This window comes from Culex quinquefasciatus, chromosome 3 (assembly GCF_015732765.1).
Source record: "Culex quinquefasciatus strain JHB chromosome 3, VPISU_Cqui_1.0_pri_paternal, whole genome shotgun sequence".
NCBI classification, from domain to species: domain Eukaryota; kingdom Metazoa; phylum Arthropoda; class Insecta; order Diptera; family Culicidae; genus Culex; species Culex quinquefasciatus.
Window position 1 is genome coordinate 171,606,239 of NC_051863.1, and position 17,422 is coordinate 171,623,660.

General features: G+C 42.6%; 3 protein-coding genes and 2 non-coding genes across 5 annotated transcripts; 3 read left to right on the forward strand and 2 right to left on the reverse strand.

Moving 5' to 3' along the window:
- The first annotated feature begins 844 nt into the window (after positions 1-844).
- Trnae-uuc lies at positions 845-916 on the forward strand. Its single transcript has one exon. It is a non-coding gene; the product is annotated as a tRNA-Glu (tRNA).
- A 130-nt stretch (positions 917-1,046) lies between these two features.
- On the reverse strand, positions 1,047-10,932 carry LOC6044083 (titin). The gene is made up of 3 exons (XM_038258767.1): positions 10,479-10,932; positions 8,450-10,174; positions 1,047-3,905 (listed from the first exon to the last, which is right to left on the reverse strand). Exons 1-3 carry the CDS (start codon positions 10,549-10,551, stop codon positions 1,831-1,833), a joined length of 3,873 nt encoding a protein of 1,290 aa, XP_038114695.1. The 5' UTR covers positions 10,552-10,932; the 3' UTR covers positions 1,047-1,830.
- A 486-nt stretch (positions 10,933-11,418) lies between these two features.
- On the forward strand, positions 11,419-11,500 carry Trnal-aag. The gene has a single exon. It is a non-coding gene; the product is annotated as a tRNA-Leu (tRNA).
- A 39-nt stretch (positions 11,501-11,539) lies between these two features.
- Positions 11,540-12,331, reverse strand: LOC6044085 (protein G12). Its single transcript, XM_001861615.2, has 2 exons — positions 12,240-12,331; positions 11,540-12,179 (listed from the first exon to the last, which is right to left on the reverse strand). The coding sequence occupies exons 1-2, from the start codon at positions 12,240-12,242 to the stop codon at positions 11,586-11,588; spliced, it is 597 nt and encodes a 198-aa protein (XP_001861650.1). The 5' UTR covers positions 12,243-12,331; the 3' UTR covers positions 11,540-11,585.
- Positions 12,332-12,913: 582 nt separating this feature from the next.
- On the forward strand, positions 12,914-13,710 carry LOC119768611 (protein G12-like). Its single transcript, XM_038258774.1, has 2 exons — positions 12,914-13,004; positions 13,067-13,710. Exons 1-2 carry the CDS (start codon positions 13,002-13,004, stop codon positions 13,658-13,660), a joined length of 597 nt encoding a protein of 198 aa, XP_038114702.1. The 5' UTR covers positions 12,914-13,001; the 3' UTR covers positions 13,661-13,710.
- The last annotated feature ends 3,712 nt before the right edge of the window (positions 13,711-17,422 follow it).

The window sequence follows — 17,422 nt, forward strand, 5'->3', positions numbered from 1 at the left end:
TGGAGCGTGGACAACCCCCCCCCCACCATTAAGTTTTCGCGTGGTTTAGGGATGGTCCCCATAGGAGGGGGGATAGAAAGTTTTGCAGGATCTGACACGCATAATTAAATCAAAAATGATGAAAAGGCAAATGGGACATTTTTGTGTCATAGTTTCTTGGCTTGTTATAAAAAGTAAAAGCTTCTCGCAAACGCTTAAAGGCTTTTTCCTTAAAAGCTCAACTGCTTGTTAACCAAAAGCTTATTTTTATAGCAAAAGCTTTGTTAGAAATTATCAGGGGTTGTTAAGGGGTTACATGTAGAAAATCTCAAAATGTCGTAGCACAGACTAATTGATTAAATTCACTGCAATCAGATATTTCATTATTCAAGCAGGTAACAGAACATTGAGGCTGAAAAATTTTCACTGCGCAAACATATCGGCTTTTGTGCTCAAATTTATTTTGTAAAGAATTAATATGTATTTTGATAAAACTCTGAAAACATATTTATAAAAATTGCAAGTGTGTGCTCATACAAACCCTTGCCATTTTGCAAATTACATGTATGTAACTCCTTTAGGCTGAAGCTTCTCGCAAACGCTTAAAACTTTAGCTTTAAAAGCTCAGCTTTTTATAAGCTAAAGCTCGTACTTATAGCAAAAGCTTTTAACTCTTATTAGACACGTGCATCTTACGAGTAGAACGGTTGTTTCAATGTTATTTTTGCTGGTGACGTTTATATGTGATTGATTTTAGGTATGATTTTTTACAAAACTCAGAATGACTTGTATAAATTTACCCCATTAACACCCCAAAAGAGTTTACAAGTGTTGGACGGCGTTTAAGCGACCTTATCATCACTCATCCCATATGGTCTAGTGGCTAGGATATCTGGCTTTCACCCAGAAGGCCCGGGTTCGATTCCCGGTATGGGAATATATTTTTTTAATTGTTCGTGAGAGTTTTAAGGGTGTATCGCAGCATTGCCCCTTACTCTTTGATGTTCTCCGTTCTATTTGGGGAGAAAAGGACGTTCGAAAAGGGGAAAATTCAACACACACGTTCAGTTTATTTAAAGAACAAAAATTTATTGTCTCGCTGTGGTTGTTATCGCTTCTTTGCAACACTTTTGCTTTCAATCGCGTAAATATACAACAGAAAGTATAGGATAATAAAATTGGCAATAACACAAACGAATCTTTTTTTGTTTTGTTTGCTGTGTGAATGGGTGAAAAATGGTGCGCGGTGCGGATTCATTCAAGAAAATGTGTAACTATTCGATATTGTTGCTCTGTAGTCTTTGTGCGAAGTAGTGTGTGGGTGTGACTATTTGTAAGAAACGAGTACTTCAAATTGTGTAAACAGTAATAATTATAACAATTTTCCTCCTAACTATGCACGGTAATTACGAAAAATGACGTTGATTAGTTTTGTTTTGAGTGATGAAAATGTGTGAATAATTTTTTTTTTCGTTCCAATGATTGTTTCTACAAGCTAAATTTAACTTTCGATTAACCCCTTTTGGTTAGACAGTCCAAACTGTCAAACGTTTGCAAATTCGATGCAGTACGAGTTCGATTCTCGTACCAAAAACCCTGTTTTTTCTCGAAAGCTGTTGTTGGTCATTCTCCGTCACGCTGCAGTCCCCGGTGCAATGCAAAATACCACAGAAAAAGTTCGTGCTGTAACACTTCCGGTCGTTCCGTCGTCGAAGCGTGAAAATGGACAAATAGATAAAATTACAATTAAGAATAAGATTATTCAGACCTGCTATAAAATATCCTTCTTGCGTTGTTGCGTTCTTGATTGAGATTATGTCTTTATCAACGGATTGGGGTGGAGGGGGGAAGTTAGCTGTCCGTTCCGAGCGATCGGCGCACCCACGGCGGCATCCGGTCCCGCATGGCGTCCTTAATCTGGCGGTACACGATGAGCGCGATCACCGGGATGGCCCACTTGGGGTTCTTGAAGAGATACAGCCAGCAGGCGAACACGAACAGGGCCACGTCCGTCAGGTAGGACAGCGTGTACTTGAGCGAGTCGTCCTGCGGGTCGGTGGGTGGTTCTCGGGTTTGGGACTGCGAGCGGGATCGCGGTTCCGGAGGCGTTTTTGGTGCTTCTTTGGCTGGAGTTGGGATTGGTGTCGGAGTTGGTGGCTTCGGAGGTTCCACCGCGGGGGGTGGTGGAGGAGGTGGCGTTAGAGTCACCGCGGTTCGCTGTAGAGTGGACGGACTCTTGGAAGCGCTGCGTAGTCGAGCACGGCGGGCTGCTTCTAGGGTATCGGGTATTGATTCGGCATCGCGAGTGGCCGAACTGTTGCGAGATGATCGTGTGCTGGAGACGTTCCGCTTCTTGGCGATTGCCGTCGATTCTCGTAGGGGACGACTCTTGCGAACGGGTTCGTCGTACGCGCTAGGAATAAATGCAGTTTCCAGTTTGGGCGGTTGTTCTGGTTTGGGTGGAGTTGGTGTAACCACCGGGACTTCCTTGGCTACCGACGGAGATCTCGCGGGTTCGGTTTCAATCGAGGCCGATCGCTGTCGAAGGATCTTGCTTTCCCGAGCAGGTTTTCCTTTAAGCACGATCTGCTCGGAAGTCAACGAAGGCGAACGGGACTTTTGGGCGAGGTAGATGTCCTCCGGAGGCATCGGAGATGCCGACCCAGATCGTGATCTCGCAAAGCGATCATACGAAGTTTCCCGCGAGTTGAGCTTGCGTAACTCGTCCGGATTGTTGTATAGCGGAAGCTTGCGCGGTTTCTTGGAACTCTCCACCCTCTCAAGAATCTCTCCGTAAAAGTTTGCGATCGCCTTGGCTTCCTCTTCCGAATTCTGTCGGGAAACGCGACGTTTCTGTCGAGCAGCTTCCTGCACGATCGCCTGTTTGATCTCCTCCTCGGAAGGCCCCTGTTTTTCACTCAACGGAGCCTGTATCTCATCCTGCTGCTTGATCTCTGGTGTCTTCTCCCGCTCGACCGGCTTTGGAGGCTCTTCCTTCGCCGGAGATTTCCTCTCCAAAAAGTTCATCAAACTCTTTCGCTCCGGCTTACTGGGCGGAACCGCCTTCTTCTCCTCTTTCGGTTCCTGCACAACCACTGGAACTTCTACCTTCTCAACCGCAACCTCAACCTCTTTTACCTCCAGTTCCTTCTTGTCTTTTTCATCTCTCGTCAAAATCTCCGTCGACGGTCGCTTCAATATCGGCTTCGGTACAAAGTTTGGATCGGGCATCGGCAGCGGTTTCGTCAACACCTCGATCGCCTGACTCGGGTCCGGATTCCTGTACGGCGACACCAACCGCTGCCTCGGGTGATACGTTTCCATCTCTTCCTCCTCGTCGCTCATCACGCGCGATCTGCTCGATCGAGCCGACTCCCTGCGCTTCAGCTCCTCCATAAACGAATCCATCGATCCGCTCATCGAACCCTCCTCGTCCATCTCCTCCAACACTTCGTCCACGATCGAGTGTTCCTCCTCAACCCTAACCTCACCCTGCTCCTCCTTCTCCTCCGGTATCACGCTGTCCACCGTGCTGGAATGTTGTCTACCATCACTGCTCTCAAAGCTGGACTGCTTCACGATCGCTTCCTTGTCGCCAGACAGCCGACGGCGCAAACTGCTTCTACGATCGGCCAACCGCGCCACGGCATCCTGACCCCCGTTCTGCTGCTGTTGATCCGCACCACCACCGCCGTAACTGCTCCTACGACGCTGTTCCGCTTCTTTGCGTTGATTTTCCGACTCCTCCATCGCGACAGCCTGGTAGAACCGGGCCATCGCACGCTCATACAGCAGCTCGGTGGAACTGACGGCGGGGCGCATGGCCGGCGCCGGCGGTGGTTCCACGTTCAGCTCCGGTGCCGACAGGGACAGAGGGGGTGGCGGGGCCGCCATGTCCTCCAGGTCGAAGTCGAAGGTTGAGTTGCCTATACGCCGGGGGAAAGATCATTAGTGGTTTGAACATCTTACAAATCAACGATTTCTCTACAAAGTGATGACTCAAGATGGATCGTGCAGATACTAAGAAGGGGAAGATCATCGAGCATGGATCGCTACCCAAAGGGGGAAGGGGCATGCCATTTTTTTTTAACTACGGCTTACCGGAACCGATCGAGGTAGACCGGAGCGATCGGATGCTAGAGGCAGGGCGATTGCTAATGACCTGAAGCAGACGACGGGTGATGAAACGTTCCCGTTGCATATGGGAGTACAAGCTCAACATACGAAGGGAATGCTTTGAGGTTTGAGATTTGTCAGCTGTAAGAGATGTTCAACATTTGTCTCAAGCTTGATAAATTGATGTCGAGGAAACTTTTTTTCTAAGCGTTCTTCCAAAAATAGAGGACCGAACTTAACAAAAATATAAATAAACCCTGTTTATTGCACTGTATTGAGTTACCTACCATACATGACTTTGATAGGTTTGTGATTTTTCCGCAAAATGAAGAGCACAATTAAAATACGTACGGAATTGTTTAGAATCATACTGACCGTGGTAGAGAAGTGAACATGATTTTGAATCGGAAAACGGAATTCATTTTCGGATTCTTTGGACAATTTTACACTATGAGAAGGAAATAATTCCAAAAACAATTTAAAATCCTATCAAAGTCACCCCGGTTTACGGTATGTCTAGTTTTTCTTCAAATTCGTGACCTAAAATTTGTTGGGACACATGGACACATGGGGCAAATTGGGACAGCAGTTTTAACCATGCAAGAGCACAATATTTTTATTTTCTGTTTGGTTTCGGATAGAACAGACTTTTTGGGAATCTCCCCCTCGTGGACAATTGTTCATGCAAAAAAAAACTTTTTTGTATGGATCGTGGACAATCGCCAAATGATACAATGGAGATGGTTTGCGAAAAAAGCGATGATGGAATAATATATATTGGAGATAATTATAATAATTTGAAATATTATTTGAGCAATTCTCTCAGATTTCGGTCATTCGATTTTTTTGTATTTTTTAATCCGACTGAAACTTTTTTGGTGCCTTCGGTATGCCCAAAGAAGCCATTTTGCATCATCAGTTTGTCCATATAATTTTCCATAAAAATTTGGCAGCTGGCCATACAAAAATGATGTATGAAAATTCAAAAATCTGTATCTTTGAAGGCATTTTTTGATCTAAGACACCAATTCGGCAAAGTTGTAGGTATGGATATGGACTACACTGAAAAAAAAAATGATGCACAATAAAAAAATTTTTGGTGATTTTTTATTTAACTTTTTGTCACTAAAACTTGATTTGCAAAAAAACACTATTTTTACTTTTTTTATTTTTTGATATGTTTTAGAGGACATCAAATGCCAACTTTTCAGAAATTTCCAGGTTGTGGGTTTTTTATCTTTAAGCGAGTTATGAATTTTTGAATCAATACTGATTTTTTCAATATTCAACATTACGCCCTTTTAAAATGTTAGTCTTGGTTTAAAAATTTTGAAAATATTTTTTTCCAAAAGATCGGAAAATTTCACGACTATTTTATATTTTAACATTGAAAATCGGACCATTAGTTGCTGAGATATCGTCATTGGAAAATGGTGAGTTGTTTGGGTGGGACTTAGAAAACATCAAATTTCCTGTTTTTAAACCTTTGCATGGCAATATCTCAGCAACTAAGGGTCGTATCAACAAAGTTCAAAAAAGCAAAATATAGAGAATTTTCTCAGCTTTTCAAAAATATTTTTTTTTCGAAAATGGGCAAACATGTGCACTAATATTAAAAAATGAAAAACTGCGACTATTTTCAAAAAAGTCACCTAAAAATGGATTTCACTTGAAAACGGTGCTCTTTATCAAAATTTTTCTGTAGTACTTTTTGATTGCAAATTTGATTTTACATCGAAAAATGAAGTTGAAAAATTTTTGCGACCAAAATTTCAATATTTGAAAAAATCAGTAGTGATTAAAAAATTCATAACTCGCTCAAAAAAAATTTTGCACAATCTGGAAATTTCTGAAAAGTTGGCATTCTATGTCTTCTAAAACATATAAAAAAAATAGTGTTTTTTTGCAAATCAAGTTTTAGTGGTAAAAGTTAGATAAAAAAATCACCAAATTTTTTTTCCGTGTATTATTTTTTCCAGTGTAGTCCGTATCCATACCTACAACTTTACCGAAGACACCAAATCGATCAAAAAATTCCTTCAAAGGATACAGATTTTTGAATTTTCATACATCATTTTTGTACGGCCAGCTGCCAATTTTGTATGGAAAATTATATGGACAAACTGATGATGCAAAATGGCTTCGTTGGGCAAACCGAAGGCACCAAAAAAGTTTCAGTCGGATTAAAAAATACAAAAATCAAAATTTAAGAAAAAAGACCGATTCCGTAGAGAATTGCTCATTTCTCGCAGTTGCTGACCTAATTTCAGCTGCGGATAAAATTTTATCGATAAATGTGGGGATGATAGAGCCAAAAAAATCAACTTGCTTAATCAAAAACAATTATTTTGTAATTACAATTTTCAATTTAAAAAAAAAATTTGAAGTTTTTTGAAAAAAAAAGTTGAACACATTTTTGAACGCCGATGGTTATACTAGTTATGTCAGAAATTCATCATAAATGTGTGTTTTCATCAAATGCTAATCAAATTTATTGCTTTTTCAACTTTTTCTACCAAGATGGCGGTTAATCACAATCAATCAAACCACACGTTTATCGCCATATTCATGCATTGACAGTTACAAAACCCTTGGTTTTAAAGAAGCATGAGAGAAAACCATTAGGCATGACATTGCCATCGGGTTTTCAAGACTCTCTTAAAACCTTCATAAAACCTTATTGAAAGCCATTTGGCTTTTATTGCCAACAGGTTTTATGTCTAAACCTTCTTAAAACCTTTAAATCAGCTCATGCTTATTGGTTGCTGTGAAAGCCAACATAAAACTTACAAGCAATCAAGATGCTACCATAAAACCTCAATAAAACTAGGTGGTGGCTAGTGGGTTTAAAAATGTTACTTGGGATGGGTTGTTGATTTTGTTTTTCAAGTCAACTTCCGCCTGCAAATGAGCAATTCTGTATGGTTACCCATAGAAATGGAGCCTAACATTTCAAAAGGACAGAAAACTTTTGTAAATAATAGTGTATCCCTTTCACTCAAATGACAGTTTGCATAGGGTGTGAGATACACTCTTGTTTACAAATGTGTTGTGCCCTAATTAAATAGAAAGCATGAAATCTCCATACAATTTGACAGGTGTCCATAGAAAAATGATGCGTAAATATTAAATATATATATATATATATATATATATATATATATATATATATATATATATATATATATATATATATATATATATATATATATATATATATCTTTGCAGGAATTGATTGAGTTTTTGGCAAAGCTTTAGTCAAAGACGAAAACTATTTGAAAAATAGGTACATGAAAAAAATCCCGACATTGACAGGATTTCAATTTATTTTTAAAATATTATTTTACCGATATCATCATCTGGAGTGAATCGGGGCACATTGGGCGAATTGGGACGGTTATTAACTAGAATCCGTGTACATATTTTAATTGTAAGCTAATCAAGACCGGGCTGAATGCTTAATTAAATATAAGACGATATTTGAGGGATGAATTGTTGGTTATCGAACACATAAGCAATCAAATGGAAATTTTCTAAATTTTAACTTTGAATATATCCGATCCGGAAAGCAACAATGTCGCTGACCTGAAACTAATTGCCGTGAAGTGCACTGGAGGTTAAATTTGGCAACGTTTTTGAAAACTTTCTTCGCCATGAAGTGCTGCGATTAATCAGTATCAAAAAGTTAACTGCAAGTTGTACAAATAACAACATTTCAAATCACTTGAAAATTTCTCCATCGCCGTAATCGACTTATTTTTAGGTTGCACAGTGCTGACCTCCACCCTCATTGGAGTAAAAGCAGTTCGTTCCACAATTTCACCCGATTGGCAAATCGAACCAAACAACGATCGCGATCGCCCGGTTGTAGATCCATCAGCGCATCCACCCACAAATTCTGATTAGACAACCGCAGCCGCGGACACGCACACACGTGCGCGAACGAGACCGCACAAACGTAAACAGAGAGGGAGAGAGAGCGTGAGACATCTGGTGGTGTCGTCAACATACCGGGGGTTCTATTTTTGTGTTTTGCAAAAATCTCTAGAAACAGAACAAAATAAGAAAAAAATGAGTCCAAGCAACCGAACTCGTCATCGCTGCACTGCCACTGACTCAATGAATTTTTTTTTGTGGGGGTAATGCATCCAAGTACGCGACAGGCAAATGTGACAGATGTGCGATCCAGGAAGCTGGACTTGGTTGATTGCCGTTGCACTGAACGTCTTCTGATCAAGGTTGGGTCATTTGGATTAATTGGGATTGATACCATGACGTAACAATCAATGTAAACAGTCACTGCATACTGTCACTTTTTATAACCTCCAAATTTACTTATTGATACGCAACTCACGTGCAGTGTTCTTCGCTTCCCGCTCGTTGTACAGCACCAGCATGAACTCGCTGCTGTTGTGGATGGCCGGTTTGTCCGGTGAAGTCGGTGTGGTCGCTTCTCGCGGTGCTAGTGAATTGTCTGACGAGCGGAACGCCAGCGGGCTGGGTTCTTTGGAGAACTTCTCCATCGCCTTCAGCGGCGATGCGAATGATTGGGGGCGTTGCGGTTGTGGTGATCTTGGTGGGGCTGGAGTAGGTTCCGGAGCGGCAGGTTCGGTGACGACAACTGACGGGACGACAGGTTGTTTTGGCGGTTCTTGGAGCTTCGGTTTGAAAAAGTCCTCGTCGCGGGCTCCGTAGGACATTTCACGGACGATTTCGTCGCGGCTGTATGTTTCCGGGGTGAATGCTTTGGCTTTCTTGACCTGTTCCGCTTCGCGAGCCGGTGAGCGGGATTCTTCGCGGCGCTTGCGGGGCACGGCCAGCGGAGTTTGGCACTCTTTGTCCTCTTTGTCTTTGGTTTCGGGTATTTGGGTGGCGCTGTTTATGCCACGTTTCGGGTCCGGGATGAACACGGTGTCGGAAATATCGCTGGGTTCGCTGAGGCCGTAGGGGTTTTCGGCTTTCACGCGGAACCGGTACTGAGAGCCTTCGATGAGACCGCTGAGGGTGGTGGTGAGTTGCCGACAGGTCGAGGCTTTGAGCCAGACGTCCCACCCAAGTCGGTAGTACTCGACGATGTAGTTGCCGATCTTGCAGCCTCCATCGTCTTCCGGTTCGGCCCAGCTGAGCGTAACGGACTTGCCGAGTGACATGCTGACGGTAATCTTTCCCGGAGGTTCCGGTTTTGCGGTGACCGTGACGAGGAACGATGCGTAGTCTTCGCCAAGTTTGTTGATCGCTCGCAGGTTGTACTCGCCGCGATCGGATCTTTGGGCGTTGGAGATTCGTAGTGAAGAGTTTTTGTCGGAGGTTTCGATTTCGTAGCGGCCACCGTTGGTCAGTACTTCTCCGTTGTGGCTCCACTCTACAATTGGGGTAGGTTGACCGGCGAGGCCGACCTTCAACCGGATAACTTCATCGGCTTCGATGATCAGTCCGTCTTCGTACTGGCGTGGTAGTCGAATCTTGGGGTATGCGTCAATGGACAGGTTACAGATAGTTACGGCCGATCCGGCACTGTTCGTAGCGGTACACTTGATCTCTCCTTCGTCAGTTAGGGCAGCTTGGTGAATTACGAGGACGCTAAAGTCACCCTCGGAAAGGATCTTCGTGCGCCGGCTGCTGAACATTTCGAAGCCGTCCTTGAACCAGCTGATTTGTGGAGCAGGCGTTCCGGCGACGGACACTCGGAACTCAATCTTTTCGTTTTCGATGGCAGTTGTGTCGTTGAGTTCATAGATGAACCTTGGTGGAGCGATCGCAGCCCGCTGTAGCGTCACGGTCAACGCATCGGACAGTTCGCTACAATCCGACTGGCCGACGATGTTTTGGGCCGTTACGCGAAACTGATACCGCCAGCCGGGTTCCAACCCGCTGAACGACAGTTCCGTAGCCTGAATCAGCACGACCGTGGCCCGAACCCAGTGCGGTGAACCCGTGCGTCGATGTTCAACGATGTAACCAAGAATTGGCGAGCCGCCATCACTCGTCGGTCGTTTCCACCGGAGCGTCACAATGTCCGGTGCGGACGAGTCTGGCGTACCCGGAACCAACATCGGCTTTCCCGGTGGCGAGGGTGGTTCTACGGAACAAACGGAAACAATTTGTCGTCAATATCTGGGATTAATCAGCCCAAAGCGGCGGCCGTTCAGGGGGTACAGAGGAGAGGATCGCGTCGAGTCTCGAAACGAAACTCGAGCAAGAACCCAAGTGAAATTGTATTTCAACTGTAAATATTTAACTGGGATCTAAAAATACGCCAGCGCGGCTGCTTCTCTCTCTCGAGCGATCTTCTGTCTGAACCATATTTCGGCCGCTGCTGAATGGCGAAAATTTCATTCTCGTCCGTCCGTCAACGGTTTCGACGGAAGTTGAACGACACTCACCTGCCGACTTCCAGTGGACCGCCTTCTTCGGCCGGCCACTGCTGCCGGAATGCTTCGTCGGTTGATTACCCATTCTAATCCACTAAACACTAAGCTTAATCGTCGTTTTGTTAAGTTTCTTAAACCACTATTGCGCGCTCACACACTCTTAGTACTTAGGGCGCCATCTTTGGATCTTCAACGGGGGGTTTTTCGTTTCGGGGGTCGTTCGTTGCTGGCCTAGGACCTGCTGCGCGCCGTGCTCCCTCTGCTACCACTGAGGAATTTCGCTGTCGGTGCACTTGCTCTCTGGCTATTGTCAGCCCCAACGAGAGTGAACGAGACGACGATAGCCGACGGAACGCGCGCGCGAAACCCTCCCCGGCGCGGTTGACGGGTTTGCTGTCCGAGTTGTGTCCGAAGTGAGCCGCGACCAGTCGAGAACTGAGCGTACGCCGATGTTTGGCACAGGTTGCGATGGGCAGGGCTCGCAGTGCGCAGCTGCGGCGCCGAACAGGTTGGAGAGAGCGCGACCCGGATTGCGCATGATCAGCGGGTTTTAACCAATGTGTGATAAGGATAACTTTTGCAAACTTTAAATTCATAACTATAAATATTGATCTAAAAAAAGTCTGATGTCCTAGTTTAGAAGAAATTAAAAAAAAAATAATGAGCTTACCCCAAATTTCCAACGCATCGGATCGCAAAGTGTTGCGCGTGCCAAAACAGCCGTTGAGCCATTTCTTCCAAACACTAAACACAGTGCCGCGCCGCGATGAAGAAGCGCATGCGTCAGTGTAAACACGTGCGCACTTCCTTCATTCTTCAGGCGTCGCGTCGTCGTCGTCGTCGCTGACGCGCGCGAACGAAGACGCCTGCTAGAATAGCCTACTTGGCAGAAGCTTTCTGTGTTGGACGAAACAAGCTGTGGAGGGGAGAGAGAAAAATTTACTATTACAAGGGTAGCGTGGCCGAGCGGTCTAAGGCGCTGGTTTAAGGCACCAGTCACTTCGGTGGCGTGGGTTCGAATCCCACCGCTGCCAACAATGTTTTTTTTTTTTTCGATGGAATAAATAGTTTCGTTTGATGTTGATCATCAGTGCGCTTTTATTGCATGAAAGGAATGGTTTAGTTCCATCCAAAGAAGGACTGCAGACGGGCGACGGTTCCGTCGATGTCAACTCCGAAGGCACGCAGCTGGGCGGCCCAACGCTGCACTTCCGGATCGTTCATGGTGCGGGTGAACGCTGGGCGGGCATCCTGGGTCATGCGGTACAGCTCAGCGAACTCGCTTCCGGGCGTGGCAATGAACTGGTTGGCCAGGGCCAGCGCTCCGGGGGTGTCGGTGACCGAGCGGATCTCCTCCATCATCGAGGCCCACGAGCGAGCCTTTCCGTTGCGGACAGCACGGGGCAGCGGAGTCCAGCCGAACATGGCGGCGACAAAGTCCAGATAATCGCGCAAGTTGACACCACGGGCCTCGGTCCAGGCTCCGACTCCCTGCAGCTCGGGCTGGGTGACCAGAACGCTCCACGCATCGTTGGCGTAGTTGCTCTGCATGAAGGCGTAGATCTCGCCAACCTCGGCATCATGGGTGATCCACCAGTCGTAGATCTCACGGACCTCCTCCATCGGGTAGAACGCCAACAGCTGATCCACTTCCGAGCGGAGGGTGGCACTGGACATGCCAACTCCGAGGACTACCAAGAGCAGGAACAGTTTCTGTAGAAAAGGGAAGTTAGAGTTTGGAGAGTTCTCCAAGAAGTTTAGAATTGTGTTTACCATTTTGACCAGGGGTTGACTAGAGCACTTCTTCAACGCGTTGAACGAACGAGAGCAGAAAGGTACCGGTTGGAGTCTCGAGGTCTGTCTTTTATATCAAGCCAAAGTCAGTGGCCAAAATTCGCACAACTGATAAGAGGAGTGCAATCTCCGGTGGGTCCTACGTCTAGATATGCCAGGGGGCCCCAACGAGAAATGTGCATCGTACGATAACCGTCTGATTGGTCTATCGTGGAGGTCAATCAATCGGTTTTCCCGAAATAGAGGCTCGAATCGTATGGCAACAGAAGCAATTGATTGATAAAAAGTATGTTAACATGCTTCTAAGTTATCTGATGATTAGAGGAGCATTGCACCTGATTGGAAAATGTCTCGAGCTGAAGATTCTGTGCTATTTTGAGTTGCCCAACCCAAGTACTTCTAACATACAGTTTTGTATGAGAATAGTAATTTTTACAATTAGAGAAATTTTTGAGAACATTAATCATGTTTGCTTTTTTTTCGTCATAAATCTTGCGCTAAATCAATCAATTGACCTCCACGAAAGACCCATTCATTTACCTGCTTATCGAACGATGCACATTTCTCGTTGCGTTTCTTAGCCTTATCAAGACGCAGATTGCACTCTCTTATCAGCTGTGCGAATTTTGGGCACTGACTTTGGCTTGATATAAAAGACAGACCTCGAGACTCCAACCGGTACCTTTCTGCTCTCGTTCGTTCAACGCGTGGAAGAAGTGCTCGAGTCAACCTCTGGTCAAAATGGTAAAAAAAAAAATCTAAACTTCTAGGAGAACTCTCCTAACTCTAACTTTCATTTTCTACAGAAACTGTTCCTGCTCTTGGTAGTCCTCGGAGTTGGCATGTCCAGTGCCACCCTCCGCTCGGAAGTGGATCAGCTGTTGGCGTTCTACCCGATGGAGGAGGTCCGTGAGATCTACGACTGGTGGATCACCCATGATGCCGAGGTTGGCGAGATCTACGCCTTCATGCAGAGCAACTACGCCAACGATGCGTGGAGCGTTCTGGTCACCCAGCCCGAGCTGCAGGGAGTCGGAGCCTGGACCGAGGCCCGTGGTGTCAACTTGCGCGATTATCTGGACTTTGTCGCCGCCATGTTCGGCTGGACTCCGCTGCCCCGTGCTGTCCGTAACGGAAAGGCTCGCTCGTGGGCCTCGATGATGGAGGAGATCCGCTCGGTCACCGATACCCCCGGAGCGCTGGCCCTGGCCAACGAGTTCATTGCCACGCCCGGAAGCGAGTTCGCTGAGCTGTACCGCATGACCCAGGATGCCCGCCCAGCGTTCACCCGCACCATGAACGACCCGGAAGTGCAGCGTTGGGCCGCCCAGCTGCGTGCCTTCGGCGTCGACATCGACGGAACCGTCGCCCGTCTGCAGTCCTTCTTCGGATGGAACTAAGTGGTTATGATTTCTTTATGCAATAAAACGCTTTGTATATGAACATGTTATGCCTGTGAGATAGAATAAGAACATTCACAAAAAGAACTTCCCTTGAAAGCGGATCTTAAATGTAGCTTGCTTGTTGTCAAAATATTTTTGTTGTTGTGAAATTTTCTGATTTTTTGAATAAACATTATTGAAAAAAAAACTAACCATGCCTAAAATTTGATATAGCTTAAAACTCGTGGTAATAACTATTGAAGAATGTTGGAATCAGGGCTGTGGAGTCGGAGTCGGAGTCGGAGCCGGAGTCGGTGGAGTCGGGTCTTTTTGGGGACCTGGAGTCGGAGTCGGAGTCGGAGTCGTCAAAATTCGAACAGCTGGAGTCGGAGTCGGAGCAGGAGTCGGCTAAATTTTAAGAGCTGGAGTCGGAGTCGGAGTCGGAGCCGAAGATTTCTGATAACCCGGAGTCGGAGTCGGAGTCGGAGTTATCTTAAATTCAACAAAAATATATTTTTTTATTATTGTTCAGTATTTCCGTCCCGCCCGTGTGGATCAATCGGACCGCGCACTAGACTCACAATCCAGAGGTTGTCGGTTCGAATCCCGCGGCGGGCGCTCTAAAATTCTTTGTGTAAATATGGGTATTCGGCGCCGTCGCTCCGTGCCATACTTTCATACACTTAGGAGCCCAGGGCGGCGAAGTCCTTGTAGATAAAAAAAGGAAGACACTAGTGGTTGGTACTAGCAATGGTGGCCGACAGCTATAAAGTCAACTTCGTTTTTTTTCAGTATTTCTTTTATAACAGCATAATTTACAAAACTTCTTACATTTTTAATTATTTTTTACTTCGCATGCTTTGCGTCGCCATTTTTTTAATTTTTTTAAAAGATTTATCAGAATCCATTATGTTTTGAAGCTTTTTATTGTGATTGGAAAGCTCTTATTTTGTTATTTCACAATAATCACTAAGTGATAACCTCTTACCCAAGTATGTAGTATCATAATTTAAAAAATATTGGTTATGTAGTCAGACATATCTAATTGATTCTTGACTTCTTCCTTTTGCCTATATTTATATGCCCCTTCAATTCAAATTTGGCCAAATATTATCTTTTACCCCGATAACGAATGACTTGGAGGTTTTAAGTTAAATAATTTTTTAGGAAAAAAATTACGAGATACATAAAAAGATTAAAAATAGTAATCACTATTTTTAGAAATCGCAAAAGAGTCACTGACAGTTACAAATAATCAACGATAATAACAATGTATTACTTGAAACTCAACATGCGTATTTTGTTTATAACTGAGTACAAGAAAATCAAAGTGTTGCATTTAAAATAATTGAAACTAACAAAAATTATCAAAAGGAGGTGCAACTAATTTTGAAATAATCATTGAATGTTGATGTTGATGTTGATTTTAGGTGAACTATTTTGATATCGTTGCAAATTATCGTTGAACAAATCTCAAGATTTCAGTACAAAAATGAACTAATAAAAAATGTACAGAACAAAATATAGGATTTTAATTTATTTTTCGAATACATATTATTAAAAAAAAACAAAATCAAAATATTATCAACCAGTAAGATTTTTTTCATACTGTATGTCCCACGCCAATATGACGGAAGGTTATTATCATTGCAAATCAATGTACCTTAAAAAAATGAAATACTTGTGACCTAGAAAATATTTTACTTGTGAATATTTGTTTTTTATTATATTTTAACTTTTTTCATTTATTTTGATGGAGGCGCAAGATCATTCATCATGTTTCGTTTTAGGTGAAGATTCACGAAGTATCGTGCGCCTCATTTTTAATGTATCTTAAATTTTAAAATTAAAATACATTAAAAATTTCCAGGGTAAAAAAAACCATGGCGTGATGTCCATGTACGTCTTAAAAAAAATACAAAAAAAATGTTTTGTTTAAAATTGTCATTTAAAAAACAAGTCACTGTGCTTCTTATAAATGTCAGCCTGAAAGTGAGCAAATTGAATTTTTATGTTCAATAGATCGTTAAGGCCAGGTTTTTTTTAATTATTAATTCAAAAATAACAATTTAATATTTTAATTTATTAGCTTTGAATACATTATTTGCAAATTTGAGGTTAAGCAAATAAATCCAAATTTACTTACAAAACTGTCCTTCTCAAAATGCCTCTAAAAATGAAGATATTTTTAGATTTCTGTTTCCATAACGTTTAAAACTTGTAACCTAGAAACGTTTTGTGATTCGAACTTATTTTTCTTGAGAAAAATATGACGCTTAGCGAGTATTTAAATATTCCTATTTATCAATGTTTTTAAAATAATTAACTATCTTTTGAAACACTTGAAATATGTGGAGTCGGAGTCGGAGCCAACCATTTGTTGGAAGCTGGAGTCGGCTAGAGTTGGTAGGCCGGAGTCGGAGTCGGAGTCGGAGCCAACCATTTGTTGAAAGCCGGAGCCGGAGTAGGAGTCGGAGTCGGCTAATCTGAGAAAGCCGGAGTCGGAGTCGGAGTCGGAGTCGTTTGAAATATGACCCGACTCCGCAGCCCTGGTTGGAATCAATTTTAAAGCATTTACCTTTAATATAATCTAATCTATTATGTTGAATTGATTGTAAAGAGTTCAAAACATTATTTCAACGACATTAGAAACAAAATAAAACACTCAAATTGGAAAGCAGTGAAAATGGGCTTTACTGCGTTGTTCATTTCTAAATAATAAAATTGTAAATAAAAGAAAACAATATCTGTGTTTTGAACTGTACTGAGGTAGCAGTTATTTTAGAAAGTTTTTTCTGCTCTCGCTTAGCCGACTGAAACTGAATTTATTTCATCCAATTGATTATATTTGAATTTATTTGTAGTTGTAAGGATCTCCAAAACTCTGCATTCTGTTATTAGTTAAGCAAATTGTATTCTGATTAGTACAAATAAACATGAATTGAATTGAATTGAAAAAAAATGAACTGTACTGAGCTTCGAAAAAATTGTTTCAAAGTGCATCTAGAAGTATTTTTCAACAAATTTTGAAAAATGTTTAAATAGTAGTTTATGCAACAAGTTGCAAAAAGAGGATTTTTTCAGCATGAGTCGTACATTTATCCAACGAGGTTCACCGAGTTGGATGAATACGAAGAGTGCTGAAAAAATCAAGTTTTGCAACGAGTTCCATACAACATTTTTTGCAATTCCGAAAAACACCCATTGAGTGAAATTTTAAGTCAAATTTTTATGTATTTTGTCAACAAATCGTCTAAATCAATTTTTTTTTGAAAAGTGTTACTTTTCGAAACAAGTGCTGAAACGTTCAACTTTTCAGCACCCATTTCAGTGCTGTCACAGAAAAGTAGGCTATTTCGTCGTTCAAGAATGACAGGAAAAGTAAGAAGTTTCACGACTAAAGTTAGTTTACAATAATTAAGAAATCATTCAAATAGTCAAATTATTTACATACTCTCAAAGTGTAATGTTTTTCACGAAATATCTCCAGATTTATAGTAAAACAAATTACTTATTAAACTTGAATATTTATGTATTCATGATTGAAAATTGGTTTTGGTAGCTACATAAATTGATATTTATATTTAAAAAATCATTTTAAATTTATAAATATTGATAAAACTAAGTACTTTTTATTAACTTCATCACAAATTTATTTACTTTTACGATACATTTTTTTACACCTTAATAAGTCTTGCCGTTTGCATAATATTTGAAATATAAATGAAAATCCTATCAATTTCACCTAGTTTTACAAAACGTAAAAAAATAGTTTTTTTT